Here is a 17,880-nt window from a genome sequence, read left to right as displayed (position 1 = left end):
AAGTTCTAGTTCACAGTAAAAAGATCTAGTAATAGAAGGTATGGATTTATTTGTGGAGAATATATCAGTCCTTCTTATCCACCTTTTCACAACCAAAGTCTAACCAAGGCTTGATTTGGTTATCCTTTTTGGAAAAGTATTCTTTCCTCCTGTAATAACAAAAAAATATCAAATAAAAAAAATGACAGAATGAATTACATATTTAAAGTTCAAAAATGGTGAAATGAAAGTGTAAAATTAAGCATTCATACCTCTTAGATACTTTGTCACTACGAAGGTATAACCAGTTGGTGAACCTTTCTATCAAATCAGCATCTACATTTTCACCTATAACAGTTGTGAAGGGGTGCTTGAGGTAGAAAAATTTAGGTCCGACAGAGGTGCTGCCTCCAGAACTATACAAAGGTGTGAAAGGTTATCGTGCATGTTTCCCTGGTTGCATGGTTCTACCCGGATGAATAGGGGTTGCTTCATCTGGTATGGGCTCGCCATACATGACCAATTGTGTTAAGTTGTCTGGCAACTCAAAGTCATCCAATGTCGGACCTTTCTTGTCAATGCCTGAACCTTCAGGAACAACTTCATTCACAGTCACACCGTGAATTGGCGACTGTGGAACGTTATCTTCAATATCTATTACATATAAAATAACATACTTAACAACATTGTATAATTGTATAAGCAAAAATTTACTACTTCAAAAGTATATTATGATACTATACCTGTTTTTTCTACCTCAGCTCCTTTCTGAAATCCTGGTTCTTCCTCAACCATTGTTGGCACACCCCCAAGTGAAACTTCAAGATAAATGTAGATGTATGTAGTTATGCACAATATTGTTGATATAAAGTGAATATAATGAGCTTATGATATTATACCTGCTTGTTGTGCCTCAGTTACTCCTTCAAATTCTGGTTCTTCCTCAACATGTGCTTGGAGATGTTCTGTTGAAACTTCAGCTTGAATGAATAATTTAAAAAATGAGAATTGTAGATATATGTCGGAATTTGTAGTTAAAGTGTGAGTTATAAATTTTTTGCATTGTAACATTATTGTAATGAAAGTATGATAGTATACCTGCTTTATATGCCCCAACTGCTTCTTGAAAATCAGGATATAAGTCAACATGTGCTTGAACATGTTCCGGAGAAATAGCAGTTGCAAAACATAGTGAAAAAGGGGTTATAATAATTAGATAATGTTGTCTTGAAGTTTGTAGATATGTCTGAAGGAATTCTATACATATTTGTATTGCTTGTGCTTGCATGCACTTGATCACCAATATTAAATTGAAATTGTTGGTTGTTCTCTCCTTGTTGTTGGTCATTATTTTGGTTGAACTACCAGCAAAATACAATTTTTGGGTATGTTTGAGTATATTTGATTCATATGTCATAATTAGTTTTACTACAAAAATATATGTCAATTCTTACCTTTGACTCGTCTACATCGTACCTCCTGTTTATCACCTTCATAACACTCTTCACAGAAACATCTATGAACTCTCGAAGGCTTGAGAGTTCCTAAAAAACAGCCTTCCTAAATTCAGCTAACTTTCCATCAACCTAAAAATTAAATATATAATTAGTTGGTAATCTTATTCAAAGTGCTACAGTTCCACTACAATTTAACAAAGATTTGTGCAATACCAACATGGCTCAATATAGAATTATACCACAAATTAACTACAATGTATAACATACAATAATTGTTATGATATGAAGTTAAATTGTAGCAAAAAATGTCTTTATAGTGTAGTTATTTATATTACCTGCTCAATCCCCTTTTCCAACTTCCTGAGCTTGCTAGTCACAGATTCAGTGTCCTTTTGACAATCTGTATCTTTGGGTTCAAATGTTGGAGAAGCAACAATTGAAACCTGTGATGATTGAGCACCATGTGCATCTTCATACTGAATCTTGTCTGGCAGATTAAGCACTCCAATCTCTTCTCCAGATTCAGTGATGCTTGTGAACTGAATGATGGAAATAACAATTAGTTCAAGTAAATAAAAAAATGTAGATTAATTGTAGTTATTATGAAGGTAAATGTAGCATCATACAAAAGTGAAAAAATATACCTTGAGCCACTCAGGCTTGATCATATTCTCTTCAATTGCAGTTAACCAAATCTGGCCCTTTATAGTTGACCATCTTAAAATGCGAGGTATAGATTCAGAACACCTCGTAGCAAGCTCCGTACTGACGGACGAGCAACACTCATATAGCCACACTTGCAAGGCTAATGAGCATCCCCGTATCAGATAAGAATGTACATGGGGATTAAGACGATGTCGGACAGATTCAATAACCTGCTTAAAGGATTTGATACCCCATGGGTATGACTCAAAATTACCAGGCTCTATCAGAAAGAACATAAACTTGTCTATGAAAGACACATGGTCTTTATCAGAAGGACAAACAAAAAATTCCAACAGATAAAGAATGCACAACCTCACTGCATCCTCATCGTTTGCCCAAGCTTCATTTGTGACTACATTTTTCAAATGCCACTTTTCAACCCTTTGTTTATTCGAAAAATAGGTAGTCATTAAATGGCTAACATAAGTGGAAGTGTAACCATAGTCTGAAAACTTATTCACACAATTTAGACCAGTAATCAACCCAAATTCTCTCAAGAAAAAATTCAATTTTTCACCCTTCAATAGTACTGAATGAGTCAGTAGACTTTGACAATTCATACTTCATCAGAAGATGAATTGCTTGGTTTTGCATACTGATTGTGGGGTGACCAAATAAGTAACCAAAACAAGTTTTTTGGAAAAGCTTTAAAGCATTTGGAGAGAGTAAACCTTTTATCTAGCTAGGTATGCTCGGATCACACAAACTGTGGAATCTAAGCACACCATAATCAACATTTTGCTTTGCAAAGTATTGGCCATTCTGCAGAAAATAAAAAATTATTGAACATTAGTAGTTAGCATAAAAAAGAAGGAGTAATCTACATATAACTACATGATAACTACAAAATATAACTAAAAGAAGAACAACCTACCCACACCTATAACTACAAAACAATACAGGACATCTACACATGTAAACATTATCTCAAAAAAATAAGGAAGAAAAGGGTAACCACAACTCTATAACTACAAAAATATAACAGTTAGTTCAAGTAACTCACAAAATGTAGATTAATTGTAGTTAGTATGAAGGTAAATGTAGCAGCATACAAAAGTGAAAAATATGCCTTATCTACAATTTATCCAGCAGACTACAAAACAACTACAAAATGACTACATTTATACACTGTCTAAAAATCACAATTACAATTAACCTACAAAATTGAGACAAACAATCTACAAAATTTGGACAATTCCACATTTTACCAAAAAACACTTGAACAACAGATTTTTACAACCAATATCACACTAAAAAACTATAAAGAAAAATAATTAGTGTTTACCTTTACCAAAATCTTTTTGTGAACCAATTTTGGTACTTTTTTGGAGGGTTTCTTCTTTTTCGGTTTTGATGAAGAAGGAGAGACCTTGGGTTTTTTCATAGATGGAATTTTAGGGGAATGTTCAACAAAATCATCATCTACACACAACTCTTTGCCCTTTCGTTTGAGTTGTTTCTCGACTGGTTTATCACCTCCACCAGCATCAACATCGTGCAAATGCTTGGTTCTCATCTCTGCACGGATTTGTCTAGGAGATGAAATACTAGTAGTAGGTTCACTTGCATGTGTCGATTTTGCGTTTTTGGGTGGTGATTTTGGTGTTAAAACACCCAAAATCAAAGGATGGGATATCAGCTAATGTAGCTTTTGAAGCTTTTTTTTTGGAGTGCTGATTTTTTTCATGATTTGGGACTTGAAAAAACAGATGCAACTTCAAAATAGGATTTTGTGAAATTAACTGGAAAAGAAAATTGTAGAATCGTGGGTAACTGATGGTAAACGTGGGTGAGAGGCGAGTATACGAAAATGAGGGAATTAACTGAAGGTAAAACGTGGGGGGTGGGAGGAGAGAGAGACGGGTAAACGAAAATGGGAGAATATACGCTCCTAAATTAACGCCTAATATAAATGAAGCATTAATTATACCTTTAATTTAAATTGTGGTATATAAATGGTAATTTGGTTATGCTGAAATGTAATTAACACAATCCTTAAACATTGAGGGTAATAAAATTTCATATATGATACAGGAAGGTTCGTGGTCTTTTCTGCTGGAACCACGAAGAAGGTTGTTGAATTCCACTCCGCATGGCCCATTTAATTACATAACTGTAATGTGCTGTCAACATTTGTTTTTCTTTTTCGATTTCATTATTATTAAACTTCTGTTAATATCTTTATTTTTTTCATTAAAACATATGCCTTTTTGGTTAGAGTATTGTAACATTCTCTGTGTAATAAATTAATACATATGAAGCAACTACAGCCATGTATACACCAAACCTTGTGTTTTTCGTGCCGACATATAAAAAAATAAAACAATATCTTAATAATTAAAGATCACAAAATTTATATTTAACAGGATGCATATATATAATAACTATATTACTCCTTGGCCACTAACACTTTGACACATACATATCGTTCGGGGTCTCATATATAATTTGCCAATTTTCCACCAATGTTGTCCCATAGGCTAGTTATGTTCATAACATTTTCAGATATCTTCAGCAGTTAAAAAATAATGCAAATCCGAGTATTTATGAATTATTGATCGTCCTATTTTCGATTGTCCATCTACAGTTTGAGTATATGTTAGTGAATGTTGATGTTTGTTTTATATGAAAATAAAGAAAGAAAAAAATAGGATGAAAATATTCTTTCCCAGCTGGTCCATGTGATTGTCTTTCCAAAATAAAACATGCGTCATTTATTTTTTAAGAAACAATGCAGACACAAGTACAGCTTATATTTTAATATATAATGTAGTAATCGATGACAAATACTGAGTTGTTTAAATTGGTGTGGAACTACTGGTTAGTATTATATTGACAGTAAGAAGACAAGAAAGACCATGTCCGAGACCAAAGAAGACCAATATTAAATGGCTTAAATCTTTGAGTGTCAACTGCATGTCCACCAAAAAATAATTTTAATTTTTTTATTTTTTGATAACTATAAGTGTCTTAGCTTGGACTTATTCTCATTTTGGAGACACAATAAAGCTGGGGAATTTATTTATTGATATAAGAAAAAACTGAATTTACCAATGGACTTTATGTGAAACTAACTTAATGTATGGACGTATATATTATGGCATAAATTAAAATATACATAAAAACATAATAATCTTACTGCGAAGCATTATAAAAAGTATATATTTTTTAGTCGCTACTGTGTTAAAACAGAAATTAAAAAACTATTACAAGAACTGGAAAAACTGTAAACGATAAGAAATATTCCGAGTCCACAATTTCCTTGTGCGTCCTTAAGGAATTTTAACCCCCCCACAAGTTGCCAATGTAATGGATTAAATCCTCCCATGATGAAACAAAATAAACCTTTCTGCAACAGTGGCAATACAAACTGCAAGATACCAACGAACTCAAAGAACAGAGCAAAATCACACTTACGAATTTAAAAGAGAAACTGCGAAGTAGAATGTTGGATTTTCAGAAGGAAGTTCTATATTTTCTCAGTATGTGAAAAGAAAGCCATGCCTAGGAATTTATAGGCAATTGTCAGAAGAGGTGTGATGTCTGTTCATAATGTGAACAGATATTTGAAAAGAAGAGGTGTCTGTTCATAATGTGAACAGAAGGGATTTTGGATTATACATTCCAGTTAATTCCGTTAATGAACTGACTGGCACTTAATTAATTCTTAAATAATTAATTAAATAAACTTTGTCCAAAAAATTAATCTCATTGATTGATCATTTGACAAAGCGGAAGCCAAGTCGAGCAACCACGACGACGCAAGGCTTCATTCTCTTCAACTCCTTTAAGAGTTCTAAGAAGTGATCCTATATTTATACACACAAGTGTAGTTGTCCCTCACCAATGAGGGACAAAGTTCATTTGTCATAAATGAAAAAGCTCACTTGATTCAAAATTTTCAAAATTTTCATTTCCCTCCATTTTATTTCCCACCATTTTCCAATTCACACTTCTAATCTTTAAAGCCCAACGGCTTAAAAGTCCAACATATTTCATACGGAAGATATTACTATTGAGAATCAAGAAACCTTTTATAAAAATTTGGCTTCCCTATCATTGCCCTAGCTACGTTACTGTGCCGTCAGAGATCGAATAAAATATAGTAAGCCTAATGGTTTTGGAGAAGACCAAATGTATAGGATTTTAATTTAATTCATCAATCAATAATGAATAAACGAAATTAAGGCCGAGCACGAGTAATAATTTTTCTTTAAAATTCTTCCACTTCGTCCCGTAATCGCTTAACACTAATATTGAGAAGAGTTCCATTTATTTTGGTGGAGTAAGTTCAGATGATCAGTGTGCCATTATGCAAGCTCTGGGATTCGTGAAGGGTGAGTTGCCTTTAAGATATCTGGGAGTGCCTCTCAGTACAAAGAGAGTGTCTGTCAAACTCTAATAGACAAAATTCTATGTAGGATAAAATGAGACCTGGATCGCGCTAGTCCAGATTCCGGAACAAAATTATCACGGGTAATTTTAGAATTCTGGGGGCAAATTCACTTAACCTATAGAAGGTCAAGCTCGCCCAAAAATAGAGGTGTGCAACTTTTATTAGCTAAGAACAAGAATAAGAAAGGCAAGGAGCTAAGAGGAGTTTTCTACATCAAGTTCTTCTCCTCTTCCTTTTGTTTTTATGATTTGTAGTGCAGTTATTTATTATGATGTTTATCATTGTTATGAGTAGCTAACGCTTTTAATCTAAGGTTTTGGTTGAACCCGTTGTGGATGAACTTATTGTGATATTAATATAGTTTTGAGTTAGGTGTTAATCTCTATTTGTTCAACTATGTTTTGATATTTGGTTAGTTGAAAGGATCCTCAATTAGCCATGCCTATTTATTATGTAGCTACTTGAGAAAGAATGCATATTTAGGTAATTGTTTGAACAACATCACTCCCGGAGTATAGGCGAAGTCATAACCGAGGGTTTAGAGGTTGGAGTAGAGATAACGATACCTCGGGTGCAATCTAAGTGAATTGTAATGCGAATCTAGCTAGCGTGGCTTGAGAGAGTGCGTCTAGTAAATTATCATAATTACTTGAGAGAGAGTTATGATAGTTGGAGAGTTCATGATTGATAGAGATAACTAATTCATAGCTATAAGAAATATACGACTAAGGAAATCTACAACGGGGGAAGCCATTACCTTAGGCCTTTATTCCAATTGTCTACATTTGCGTATTAATTAACCTTTATTTTATTGATTCGAATAGTTGTCGTAGTAATTATAACACCACTTGTATTCACAAAGTTTGAGGAGGTTGACTAATAAGAATTTAGTACTTCAAAGACTTCTCTTGATACGTTAATTCCCTGTGGGATTTGACTCGGGGCATAATACCCCGGATTATATTTGCAACGCCCGCGTAATTTGTTAATAGGCTTAGTTGAGCGTGATTAATTATTTATTTCTGAATTTTCCCTTTAATGACATAATACTTTAATTTCATAAGTTTAATTCCTCTAAAATATTTGTTATTTTTGTAGAGAATAATACTGTCAAACCAAAAATCGAAGCCATGACCAGCATCAAATATCCAATCCTCACTCGGTAAACTTTGATTTTGCATGTATACATAGACATGACAAACAAATTTCTGATACAATGAGGCCCCATTATATCAAAATAAGCTCCATTGAGGAACATCATGTCACACACTATCCAATATATATATACACCTCAAATACGAACTTTAATTTTATGAGTTCAAGATTAGAGTTTTAACTATTAAATCCATCACTATGTTTGAGTTTGAGGTCTTTTTATTTGACGTTTCAGCAACTCCAACAGATTTTATACAAATAAATTCAGGTTTAGACGAAAAGTTATAGATCCTAATGAACCCACATTCACATTATTAAATCCGCCCTTGATATGGAGACTTTAGGAGTATTAAAGTAATTCTTACATTACTTTATATTATAACAATGAGCCGAGATAAGATGTTTTTATATTCAAGAGAATTCGATACCTTATTAGTTGGCCCTACTTATACAGAGTATGTTGAATAAATTTACCTTTAGCATCTTCACTCGAATATCATCTCACAAAATGACATGATTTTTATTATAATAGGGATAATGAAATCATTGATCTTGCTAATATTTTTGTGACTTTTACTTCATTTGCTATAATATGATTAAAATATGACAATTGTCTTTTTATTGATAGCAATATTTAAATTTCTCCAATTTTTGTATATTCAGGCACCTATTAATAATATAGCAAAAGAAAACATTTCTAAAATCTATGGGTTAAAAAGAGTAATCTTGACATCTTCACAAGTGCAGATGGAACTTCATTACGTGAATGAATACTTAAGGGGGTGATGTCGGAATAAACGTTTTTAAAATAGGGCGAAAGTGTTTAATTTTCGAACTTTGGGATCCAAAACGGTATTTACTCAGTGAGTATGCTCTTTTGCGCTTCTCCCTCATCGGAAACAGAAGAATTTCTTTTGCCCGTTAAAAACCCTAGCGTAAGAGCAAGCATTGTCCCTTCGGGGACATCCGATAAAATTGGAACGATACAGAGAAGATTAGCATGGCCCCTGCGCAAGGATGACACGCACAAATCGAGAAATGGTCCAAATTTTTTTGCCTCCTTGTCGCCGGTGATGCTCCGGTACCGAGTTACGGTTCGTAAACTATTTGAAGTTTTCCTCCTCTTTTATTTTCTGTTTCCCTATATTTAGCTGGCGGTGTTATGACTGTAATTTTTGGGATGAAAAGTGCTTAGAATAGCGCTATTTGAAGCAATTGTACTTGAATTTATGCATTTGCTAACTTTACAATGGTTATATTTTGTTCTAAAAGGAAGAAATTTGCTTGTTTTGTTTTGTTTTGCTCCTGTAATATTTGCAGCTTGCAATAAACGAGCGTACTGAAAGTTTGAAGCTTAATACCGCGTGTACTTTTTGGGTGTTTGATAAAATGCCGGAAGTTTTTCAACACAGGCATAACATTTTGAATTTTCCCATCTTCAATTGTCTATTAAATGAAAAGAGCGGGCCAATTTTAGAACGAAGCTTCCAGATAAATAGTTTTCTTATAGTTTTGATGCTAAAAGTATTAGGTTGAGATTGAAAGAGAAGTTCACCTCATAAAAAGCTGGATATTAGGTAATCAATTTTCTGTCCTGAGCTTCAATGAATCTTCTTTCATAAGCGAAAGTGATTATTGATAACACTTGAAAGTTTTATACTATTAACTGTTAGGGTGACATTTGAGGAAAGTGATTGGATTTATTTGAATTTGTTATTCCAGTATGATTATGTTATGTTAGACATATTCCAAAGACGTTAGTTTGATTTCTGGGACTCTATATATTCTGTTGAAGTGACTTTGGATGTGATTATAATCTAGCAGCATGTGGCAGTTGGTGTTTGAGGAGGTATTTGCAACATATGGAGTAGCAAAATCCATGTTATATTCCTAAGAAGAGCTCTGCTTATGACCCCCTAAGGACTTTAACAGCAAGAGTTTGGATTGAAGGATCATTCAACTGCTAAGGATTAATAATACCCTCTTCTACCTGAAACTTTGCATGAAAGTAAAATTTGAGATCAGAAAATAAGATCTGAGCAGATCTAGTGGAGTTACAATATTCTATATTTCTATTTGATCGGGAATTTTAATTATACATAATTTTTTCCTTCCAAGGAAACCATCAGTCTATGTTTCCATATGCTGATCTCTATCTCAATCAAAATATTAGAAGCAAGTTACCTGGCGTCTCCTCTCATGGTTTACCCTTTGTCATATAAGGTTACTCAAGTCCAACTGAAACCATTTAAGTCAAATTGCTTACAACTTGAAGCGGCATCTGTTTCATCATGCATGTTTAGGTCCAGTTTAGGTGCAAAGTAAGACAACTTATACTCTTGTGAAGACTTCTGCCTCTCTGGCATTGAATCGCCTCTGTTGGCTGCCTGGTGAAAAAGTCTGACAGCTGTGTCTGTTCCATTGAATTTCCCATCTGAATGGTTACTGCTTCCGTTCAACTTTCCATCTTGAAGTCCGATACTCATTGATAAGTCCTTGCAGTTAGTCTCTGTGGTGAATGTTTTTTCTTTACCCTCGTTCATTGCAGAGAATAATTTTTTGCTCTCCTTGAGGTTGTCACACCATCTTAGTGCTGTCTGTTGTATCCTGGTGTCATTCTCAATATCCTCACATTCTATAGATGGTGTAAATTCGAAAGGCCTCAATCCAATTTGGTTATTATGCATAGTGTTGTCCCTCAAAGAGCCTTCACAAGAGGTCAAGCAGCTATCGATTGAACGATCTGCTAGTCGGGTAGCTTGTGTTTGTTGGTTGCTATATCTTGATAGTTCCTTTATATCAGAAAATGTAGGGTTCAGGCATTGGTTAGATACTGTGGATACCAATTCTGATAGTTGGACCTTTGCTGCCTCTAATCCTACTGTTCCCATGTCTTGTCTTCCAAGGGTTTCCTGTGCTTTCTCAAGCACGGCATGCAAATATTTTCCTTGAGCTTCTATCCGTAACTGTAAATGTCGTTGTACCTATATCAGTTCAGTTAGGCCTCATTTAGAAGGCGTCAAGGAAAATTTTTCTTCGAATTTTAAAGTTTGAAAAGAAAAAACACCCTATGCATGTGTAGATTAGATTCTTAATTCTTGAAACAGAACACATGGACTAGGCCTGTTAACTAGATTATTGAAGATATCAAGTTTCTTATCTTGAAGGTGAAAGTGCCTTCTATCATGTTTCAATACTCTCATGCTTCCGGCTTTCGGATCATCAACCAGGAAGTCTCAAATTTTACTACAAGTATTTTTGGCATAGGCTTTGCTCTCACTTCTCATACGTAAGAGAAATTCTGCAGTAATTTCATACCTCAAGCTGCTCATGAAGCCTTCTCTGCACTTCTATTTGGATTTGTATTGCTTCACTTATTTGAATGTTTCTGAATGGATAACTTTTTGTCAGAATAATCAAAACTGAAGACTTTGCTGAGACATGAAATAGAAGGATGAATGGTTTAAATGAAGGATCAAACGATGTTTGTTCTTACTTGTTTGGTTGGGGTCCGATGCTTGGATTACTCATGCAAGTTGCACTATTCTCAGATATCCTATCTTCTCCTGTTGCTGCAACTATTCCACAAACTCAGTAAGTTTTCGGATGTTCTCTCTCTGTAAAAGAAGTTTTGTGAACTATTTTCTTGGGTATGTATTTGATTTCTTACCAGCTTTATTAGCCCCACTAGCATTTGCTTGTCCATGGAGATTCTTACTTAGTCTGTATTTCTGCCAGCATTTTTGTAAAGCGTTAGTTTCTGGCCAATCTAAAAGGATCAAAATATTGTCAGAAATATTCTTCAGTCTTATGGATGTAAAGAAAAACAAAGGGCTATATTTCTCTGTATTTTTGCCAGCCCAGGTACAAAGTTTTGATTAGTTTTCCTTCACACTATAAAAGTACATATATGGAAGCTGCACTTTAATATTTTAAATGAAACAATTTGAAAATTCTTTGCAGTTGATGCAAAAGATGCTTTTCCCCTCTTACCACCAGTTGTTTTTTTTGGAACTATTGCCTTGGTAGCTAAACTTCAACGCTGATTATGCCCCTCATAAAATGTCTTGTTTATTGCATGGATTTTGTAATGCCATGAAGCAAATGAGAACTAACCTGAAGATGGCTCTTTAAGTGGTACAAGGTTAATCCTTGGATCCCCATAAGCTTTAGAACTGATTTTGGCGTGGCTTCTGCAGCAGAAGAATATTGCAGTTAATTATCTTCACGAAATAACATCTTCCTGGTGCATCTTGAAATTGGTATATTTTTGTGCACTTACTGTCTGCTCCACCAAGTTGATTAACGGCTTCTATAAACCTCTCATGGAGGTCTGGTGTCCATTTCAATCTTGGCTTGGCATCTGTTGACAGGACAAGCCCTGAGTCCCCGTTGCCATTTCCACCTTGCAGGAACAGATGTCTTTCAGAGATAGACATTCTTGTTGAAGGGTGCATGCTCTTATCCTGGCGGTGATGATGGTACATCTTCTGGCCTTCTGTATGATTATTAGCAATTAAGTTTTGTGGTGCGAGTTAATAGGCACGATATAAGTAATTTAACTAATTATAATGTACCTGAAAGTGATCTGCTGTACTTGGTTTCAGTCTAGTCTTACCCTTTAGATGCAAATCATGATTCTTCTGTATTATTCTTCAGAGAACAATTCTGCTTCTGATACTCAGTTCAAGAAAACTGTACTACTGCTCTTATCTATCTCCTTAGTTGTACAACTTCACAGACCAAAGATGTTTCCAAAGAGCTCTTATAAGAGAATGGGGTGAGAAAGAGAGAGGGAGTCTAGGTGAAGTATAGAATCTTGGACAGGGCCAGTTGAACGCTAGAACCAATCGAATCTTCACAGCCGGCTCAAAAAGAGATCTCATCCTTCCAGTTTTACATATTTGTGGGCCCTAGCATGTTATTCCTCTGCACTATAACTTGCTTGAAACACTTCACACCTTACAATGGGTACAAGAATTTATCCGCCAGAGACTTTTATGTTCTCATATTCTTTATCTGGCAAAGTTTGGGAACCATATTCCCAGAATTAAATTTGGAATTTTTTTTCTGATATTGACTGAAAGTATCCACTATCTAATGATGTATGATCTCTTGAAAACTTCAAAACCGTTTCCCTTTCAAAGGGAAGATTCTGTTGACCAGAGCTTCAAGTACTTTGTATTGGATAAAAAAACAAAGCAAAGAGATAGGGAAATGGTTGAGAGATGCTTCTATTATTTCATGTCAAAATAAAAAGACTAATACATTTCTTTCTATAAACCTCTGTTAGTTTACTATGGCCATGTAAAGAATTAGTTGAGGCAGCATTTCCTATATGCATTTTTATTCTATTACATCGACTATACTCTGCCTTGGGTAAAAAGAAGTTAATGATTTTAGATGAGACTTTCATGCAATATCTTGCTCCTTTGTTTAGTGATATGAACTTTTGGAATATCTTGAGCATTATTTTCAGTCTATGCTATTTTAACATATCATGTTTGAGTAACTAAAAAGGAATACGATAAAAAGGTAAAAGGAAATTGTGGAGAGATGCTTCTCCTTGGCTTTGTTTGAAGGCCAGGAATATTGGAATAAGGATCAAATACCTTTTTGTCTCCTTCAGTAAGTTTGGTACTTATTCGGCCTGCATATATAGAACTAAAATAGAGGGAGACCTCCAGTACGTTAGATATTTCCTATTCTTTAATTGGTGTAAGACAGCCATCTCCAAGGCATTGGGACCCCTTTGAAAGGAGAAATAAAGTGATATTACTTGCTTCCGTAGTCGCTTGATGGAAAACATGTCAACTCATTTGCTCGAAGATGACTACTTGTCTTTCCCTTGACTTGAGCCTTAATTTGCTCTAGAGAATATAATAGTTACTTTACATTCTTTTGTGCCCGTTTAATTTTTAATAAACATGTATAGATACCTGTCAGTTTTCCTGTCATAGTTTATTGTCAGACACAAACTTGAGATCTCAATTTTTCGCCTTGCTAATTCAATTTCTAGTTCACTTCTAAAAACTAATAACACCATAGATTTCCCTTTTTTTTTTGTTGTTGTTGTTTCATAGATTTGTGCTCATTTGTTTCTTCCTTTTTTTTTTTTTTTTTTTGTGGAGGGAAAACTAGGGAATTTAAACTTAGTTGTTTATGAAGGGCTTCGTCTCTTTTGCACCTTTTCCTTGTTAACATTGCAATGATACATCTAATCTGCTGTATTTTTGTATTGGTCAGCAAGTTGAACAAATCACGATTGCATAGTTAGGAAATGACTCTTGGGGTCAAAAAGATATCTTTTGGATAAATCTCAGGGGTTTGCAGGACTGTTTGTTATCTAAGGTTAATTATTTTCTATCTTGATATCAAATAAGTGAAAATTCCTCATCTCTGAACAAGGTATACACATCAGTTGTCAGTTGAACTTTCAAGAAAAAGATCAACTGATTCTGATATCTTAGGGTATTTTATGCGCTTTGGAGGAATATATTACAACCTTTAGGTAAAGTGGTATAGGTATAAAGCAGAGTTCCCTTATACTGTTTTGCTGGCATGTGGATAGGAATGAAATGAGGATGTGCATTGTTAGCTGTATGAGTTGCATTGGACTATTATATTGTACTAAAATCAATAAATTTATGGAGTTAATTTTTTTTGGTTAGGTTCAACCATATGATATCCGGAACCCATTAGCTCATCTAATCCAAATGTGCGTAGCAGAGACCCATTTAAGGGAGAAGCGTTCCCTACCGGAAATTTCTTCAATCCCAGGTTTGAACTCGAGACCTCTTGTTAGTATTTATCTGACCTAACTGTCTTGTTATAGTGTTGTTCATCTCACCATACTGTCTTTAACAATTCTTTGTCTTTTTATTTTTTATTTTTTTTGTCATTCTCAGTTTCCCTTCTGTTATGGTAAAGTAGATTTTCTAATTGATGATGTGCAAGATCTAATAGTTGCTTTACGTTGCTATACCAAACTGAATAATATTTCATCGTTTTATTTTACAGAAAGGTATTTGGCTGAGCACGAAACTTAAGATATTAGTTTAACTTATATGTATGATGTTAGTGATGATGGAAGCAATACTAAAAGATATAAGTTGATAAGCTAGTTTTTTATTTTTTTTAAATGCAAAAAAAGAAGAGAACATTAAAATGGAGTAACTTAATTTATTTGAATTTTTGAAAGCTGTGAATTTTATAGAAATGGAAGGATAACAAACATTTCAAAACATTTTAAATTTCTTTTTTTTTTAAATAAAAAAGTATAAAAGTGAAACAGAAGAAGTATAAACATGCAATAGCAATCGTTTTATGTCTCTCTGAATAACCCAAATACTCTTTTCTATTAATGGTACACTAAAAGTACTTAATTTGCTTTTCCTTGATGTTGCCAAAAAGCAATGACTGCTGTTCCTCTGTTTTGTAAGACATGCAGAAGAACCCTTTGCCTTTGCTATTCCAATCTATCTTCTTCTTCCTCGTCTCTTTTGTTGCTTTCTTTATTCTATTTTCATGATATATATTCTCCACTTTAATGAAGAGAACATGTGCTGTTGTTCTTTCTTGTACTTGCATTTCCTTTTTAAAGCTCTTAGATTGAGTTAATTTTACTTTGAAGTACAAGATGAATCTCACATTTAAAAAAAAAAATTAAAGAAAAAGAAAGAGCATTTCGAATCAACTTAGGGGCTATGGTGGAAGAGTTAGTCAATGCCTGATCTGTAACGTACGCAGAATTTTGTGTGAGCAATGCCGACTTATTATCATCTCAACTTATATTTGAGTCAGGATTTGGAGTTGTAGTTGTTTTAAGAATTTACTCATTGTCCCAAATTAATGTTTGATCTATAATATATACACATAATTTTCAATATTTATGTGTTTGAATTTTTTCGACGAAGCGGTGTCAGATAACACTCTCGTACAAGGGTATCTCTGCCACTGTGCATTATTAATAAAGACACGCACATTTCTAATTGGTGCCTGCTTGTTGACCCCAGGGTGAAGACACTGGCTCAAAATAAAAGGAAATCAATGACCACGGAATGATATTCCTTATGGGGAAAAGGACTTGGGGTTTAAGATAAAAGTCAGATTCTGAGGAATGGAATTTCAGAATCTTAACTCAAAACCAAAGCAATGGACGTATTCTCAAGTCAAGAATTTCTTCGTTATTCTTTTCCTTTTCTAGGCCACGGAAAATGGATTCCGAACCCCATTATTGTTTTACCCTTTTAAGCTTCTTAACAACTTTAGTAATTCTGAACGATCAACATGCATATTTGTGTTCTTATCAACATGCGTATGATTTATGTTCTTTCTCAATAGAATTTAAGTTGTATATATTGTTAGTTTAACTTCTTTTTTAACCCTAACAGGTCACTCAAAGAATATCCATAGGTAAGTCTAAAATACAACAACAACAACGACCTAGTAAAATCCCACAAGTGGGTCTGGGGAGGGTAGTGTGTACACAAATTCTTACCTCTACCCCGAGGGAGTAGAGAGGTTGTTTCTGATAAATCCTCGACTCAAGAAGACGAAAAAAGATAATATATCAGTATAGTCAACAAAAACTATAAAAATAATGACATCATAAGAAATAAATGAAAAACAAAAACATTAACCAGTAATAGGTAAGTCTAAAATGTGGAATTTATAATCTTGAAAATAAGATAGGTTTTTTACTGCCTCTTCGAAATTACATTGCAGCCGTGAACATGTATGACATCATAGACAAAAACTAAGACACATTAAGATGTAATGACAGAACTTATTTTTCTGGCGTGGGGTTTGGGGTGGGGTGGGGGGATTTAATATAGCCCCAAAATCCGAAAATAAAAATAAAATAAACAATAAAAAGAGCAAAAAGAAAAAGGAAACAAAGATGCATACCATCAGCCGGACGTTATTTATTTTCATAAAGCACTATCTTTTAGTAGTAATTAGCCATCTATAGATACCATTTGCTATATTATAGATTATAGATATCTTTTATGTGGTTATAAGATGTATTTGATGTATTTAAGCTATTGTATTCATGAATACAGTAGCAAAAATAGGCGTGAATCAGGGAAGTCCAGCTAATCAGTTGTTGTATTCGAGTGTATTCGACTGTATTCATGGAGTGAAACATGGGATTACAACTGGACAGGTTACTGTATTCGACTGTATTCACGACGTAAAATAGGGGATTACACTGTTTTTAAAACGGAAAGTGAATCAATTAACATAATAGACTCCTAATATAACTCAACAAACTCAATTATAACACACAAATTTTGTATTTTCAGTTATAAAAAATATTCTCAACTGAAAAATACCCCAAAAACATAGCAATCTTCAAAGAAATTATATAATACATCTGAATACATAGATTATATTAATTAAAAAAAACATGAATACATTCATGGCATATAGCGAGATAGTGAATACAATGAAATACATAGAATACAGCGGGATATATTGAAATACAATGAGAAAAAAAGACAGTGAATACAATAAAATACATGGAATACAACAAGATACATTGAATTACAATGGAAAAAAAGACAATGAATACAATGAAATACATGGAAATACAGTGTGATACGTTGAAAATACATTGAAATATATTAACAGAAATCAAGTTGTTCAGCCCCAAAATCAATCGTCTTTGTTCAAAAATAAACCCTAATTTCCGATGAATCCGGCATCGAGCAAAAACCCCGAATCTCAAAGTTCCCACGCTGTCATCGATCGGAGGCTTCATCTCCTTTGGATTTGCCCCCATGGCATTGGAGAGTTCAGTACCCGAAATCCCATAGAGATTGAATTTGAATGAGAAATTGATTTGTGGGGTCTGATTTTGAATGACGAATTGAAAGCTTAAACAAACGAACGAAAGAAGACACTTAAACTATTAGGATCGAAAGAAAGAAGACACTTAAAGACTCCAAACACACAAAACAGTGATAAACAAACGAAACAAGTAAACTATTAGGATCGAAACAATACAGATTTTTAAATGGGAGGGGGAAGAGAATAGGATGTATCAAAGTAGAGAGAGAGAAAATAGTGTAACTGATTAGCGTATTTAGTGGCTTAGGACTAGGAAGTAACCAAAATTAAATATTTTGCTATAAACCTTAAAATGTATCTATAGAATATAATTTTTTTAAATAGTATTTATTT

General features: G+C 33.9%; 1 protein-coding gene, 1 long non-coding RNA gene and 1 other non-coding gene across 15 annotated transcripts; 2 read left to right on the top strand and 1 right to left on the bottom strand.

Annotated features, from left to right (window-relative positions):
• Nucleotides 1-8,521: 8,521 nt before the first annotated feature.
• LOC142161684 (uncharacterized) lies at nt 8,522-16,050 on the top strand. 6 transcript variants are annotated; one of them, XR_012709843.1, is made up of 6 exons: nt 8,522-8,786; nt 10,860-10,981; nt 11,104-11,286; nt 11,794-12,173; nt 14,364-14,472; nt 15,708-16,050. It is a non-coding gene; the product is annotated as an uncharacterized LOC142161684 (long non-coding RNA). The 6 variants fall into 6 exon arrangements; XR_012709844.1 differs by lacking the exon at nt 10,860-10,981 and adding an exon at nt 9,517-9,541 and having other exon boundaries at nt 8,523-8,786; XR_012709841.1 differs by lacking the exon at nt 10,860-10,981 and having other exon boundaries at nt 8,527-8,786.
• Nucleotides 8,643-8,745, top strand: LOC142181409 (U6 spliceosomal RNA). The gene has a single exon (XR_012710063.1). It is a non-coding gene; the product is annotated as a U6 spliceosomal RNA (small nuclear RNA).
• Nucleotides 9,284-13,780, bottom strand: LOC142181248 (myb-related protein 2-like). Of its 8 annotated transcripts, none has more exons than XM_075254126.1 (8): nt 12,270-13,780; nt 11,975-12,190; nt 11,809-11,885; nt 11,363-11,423; nt 11,189-11,264; nt 11,011-11,080; nt 9,877-10,676; nt 9,284-9,682 (listed from the first exon to the last, which is right to left on the bottom strand). In XM_075254126.1, exons 2-7 carry the CDS (start codon nt 12,177-12,179, stop codon nt 9,921-9,923), a joined length of 1,245 nt encoding a protein of 414 aa, XP_075110227.1. In that variant the 5' UTR covers nt 12,180-12,190; nt 12,270-13,780; the 3' UTR covers nt 9,284-9,682; nt 9,877-9,920. The 8 variants fall into 8 exon arrangements, with proteins under 8 accessions (XP_075110227.1, XP_075110223.1, XP_075110229.1 ...); XM_075254122.1 differs by having other exon boundaries at nt 11,189-11,270; nt 12,270-13,777; XM_075254128.1 differs by lacking the exon at nt 9,284-9,682 and having other exon boundaries at nt 9,741-10,658.
• Nucleotides 16,051-17,880: the final 1,830 nt, after the last annotated feature.

This window comes from Nicotiana tabacum, chromosome 5 (assembly GCF_000715075.1).
Source record: "Nicotiana tabacum cultivar K326 chromosome 5, ASM71507v2, whole genome shotgun sequence".
Classification (NCBI taxonomy): Eukaryota; Viridiplantae; Streptophyta; class Magnoliopsida; order Solanales; family Solanaceae; genus Nicotiana; species Nicotiana tabacum.
This window is presented reverse-complemented; position numbering and strand designations above follow the sequence as displayed.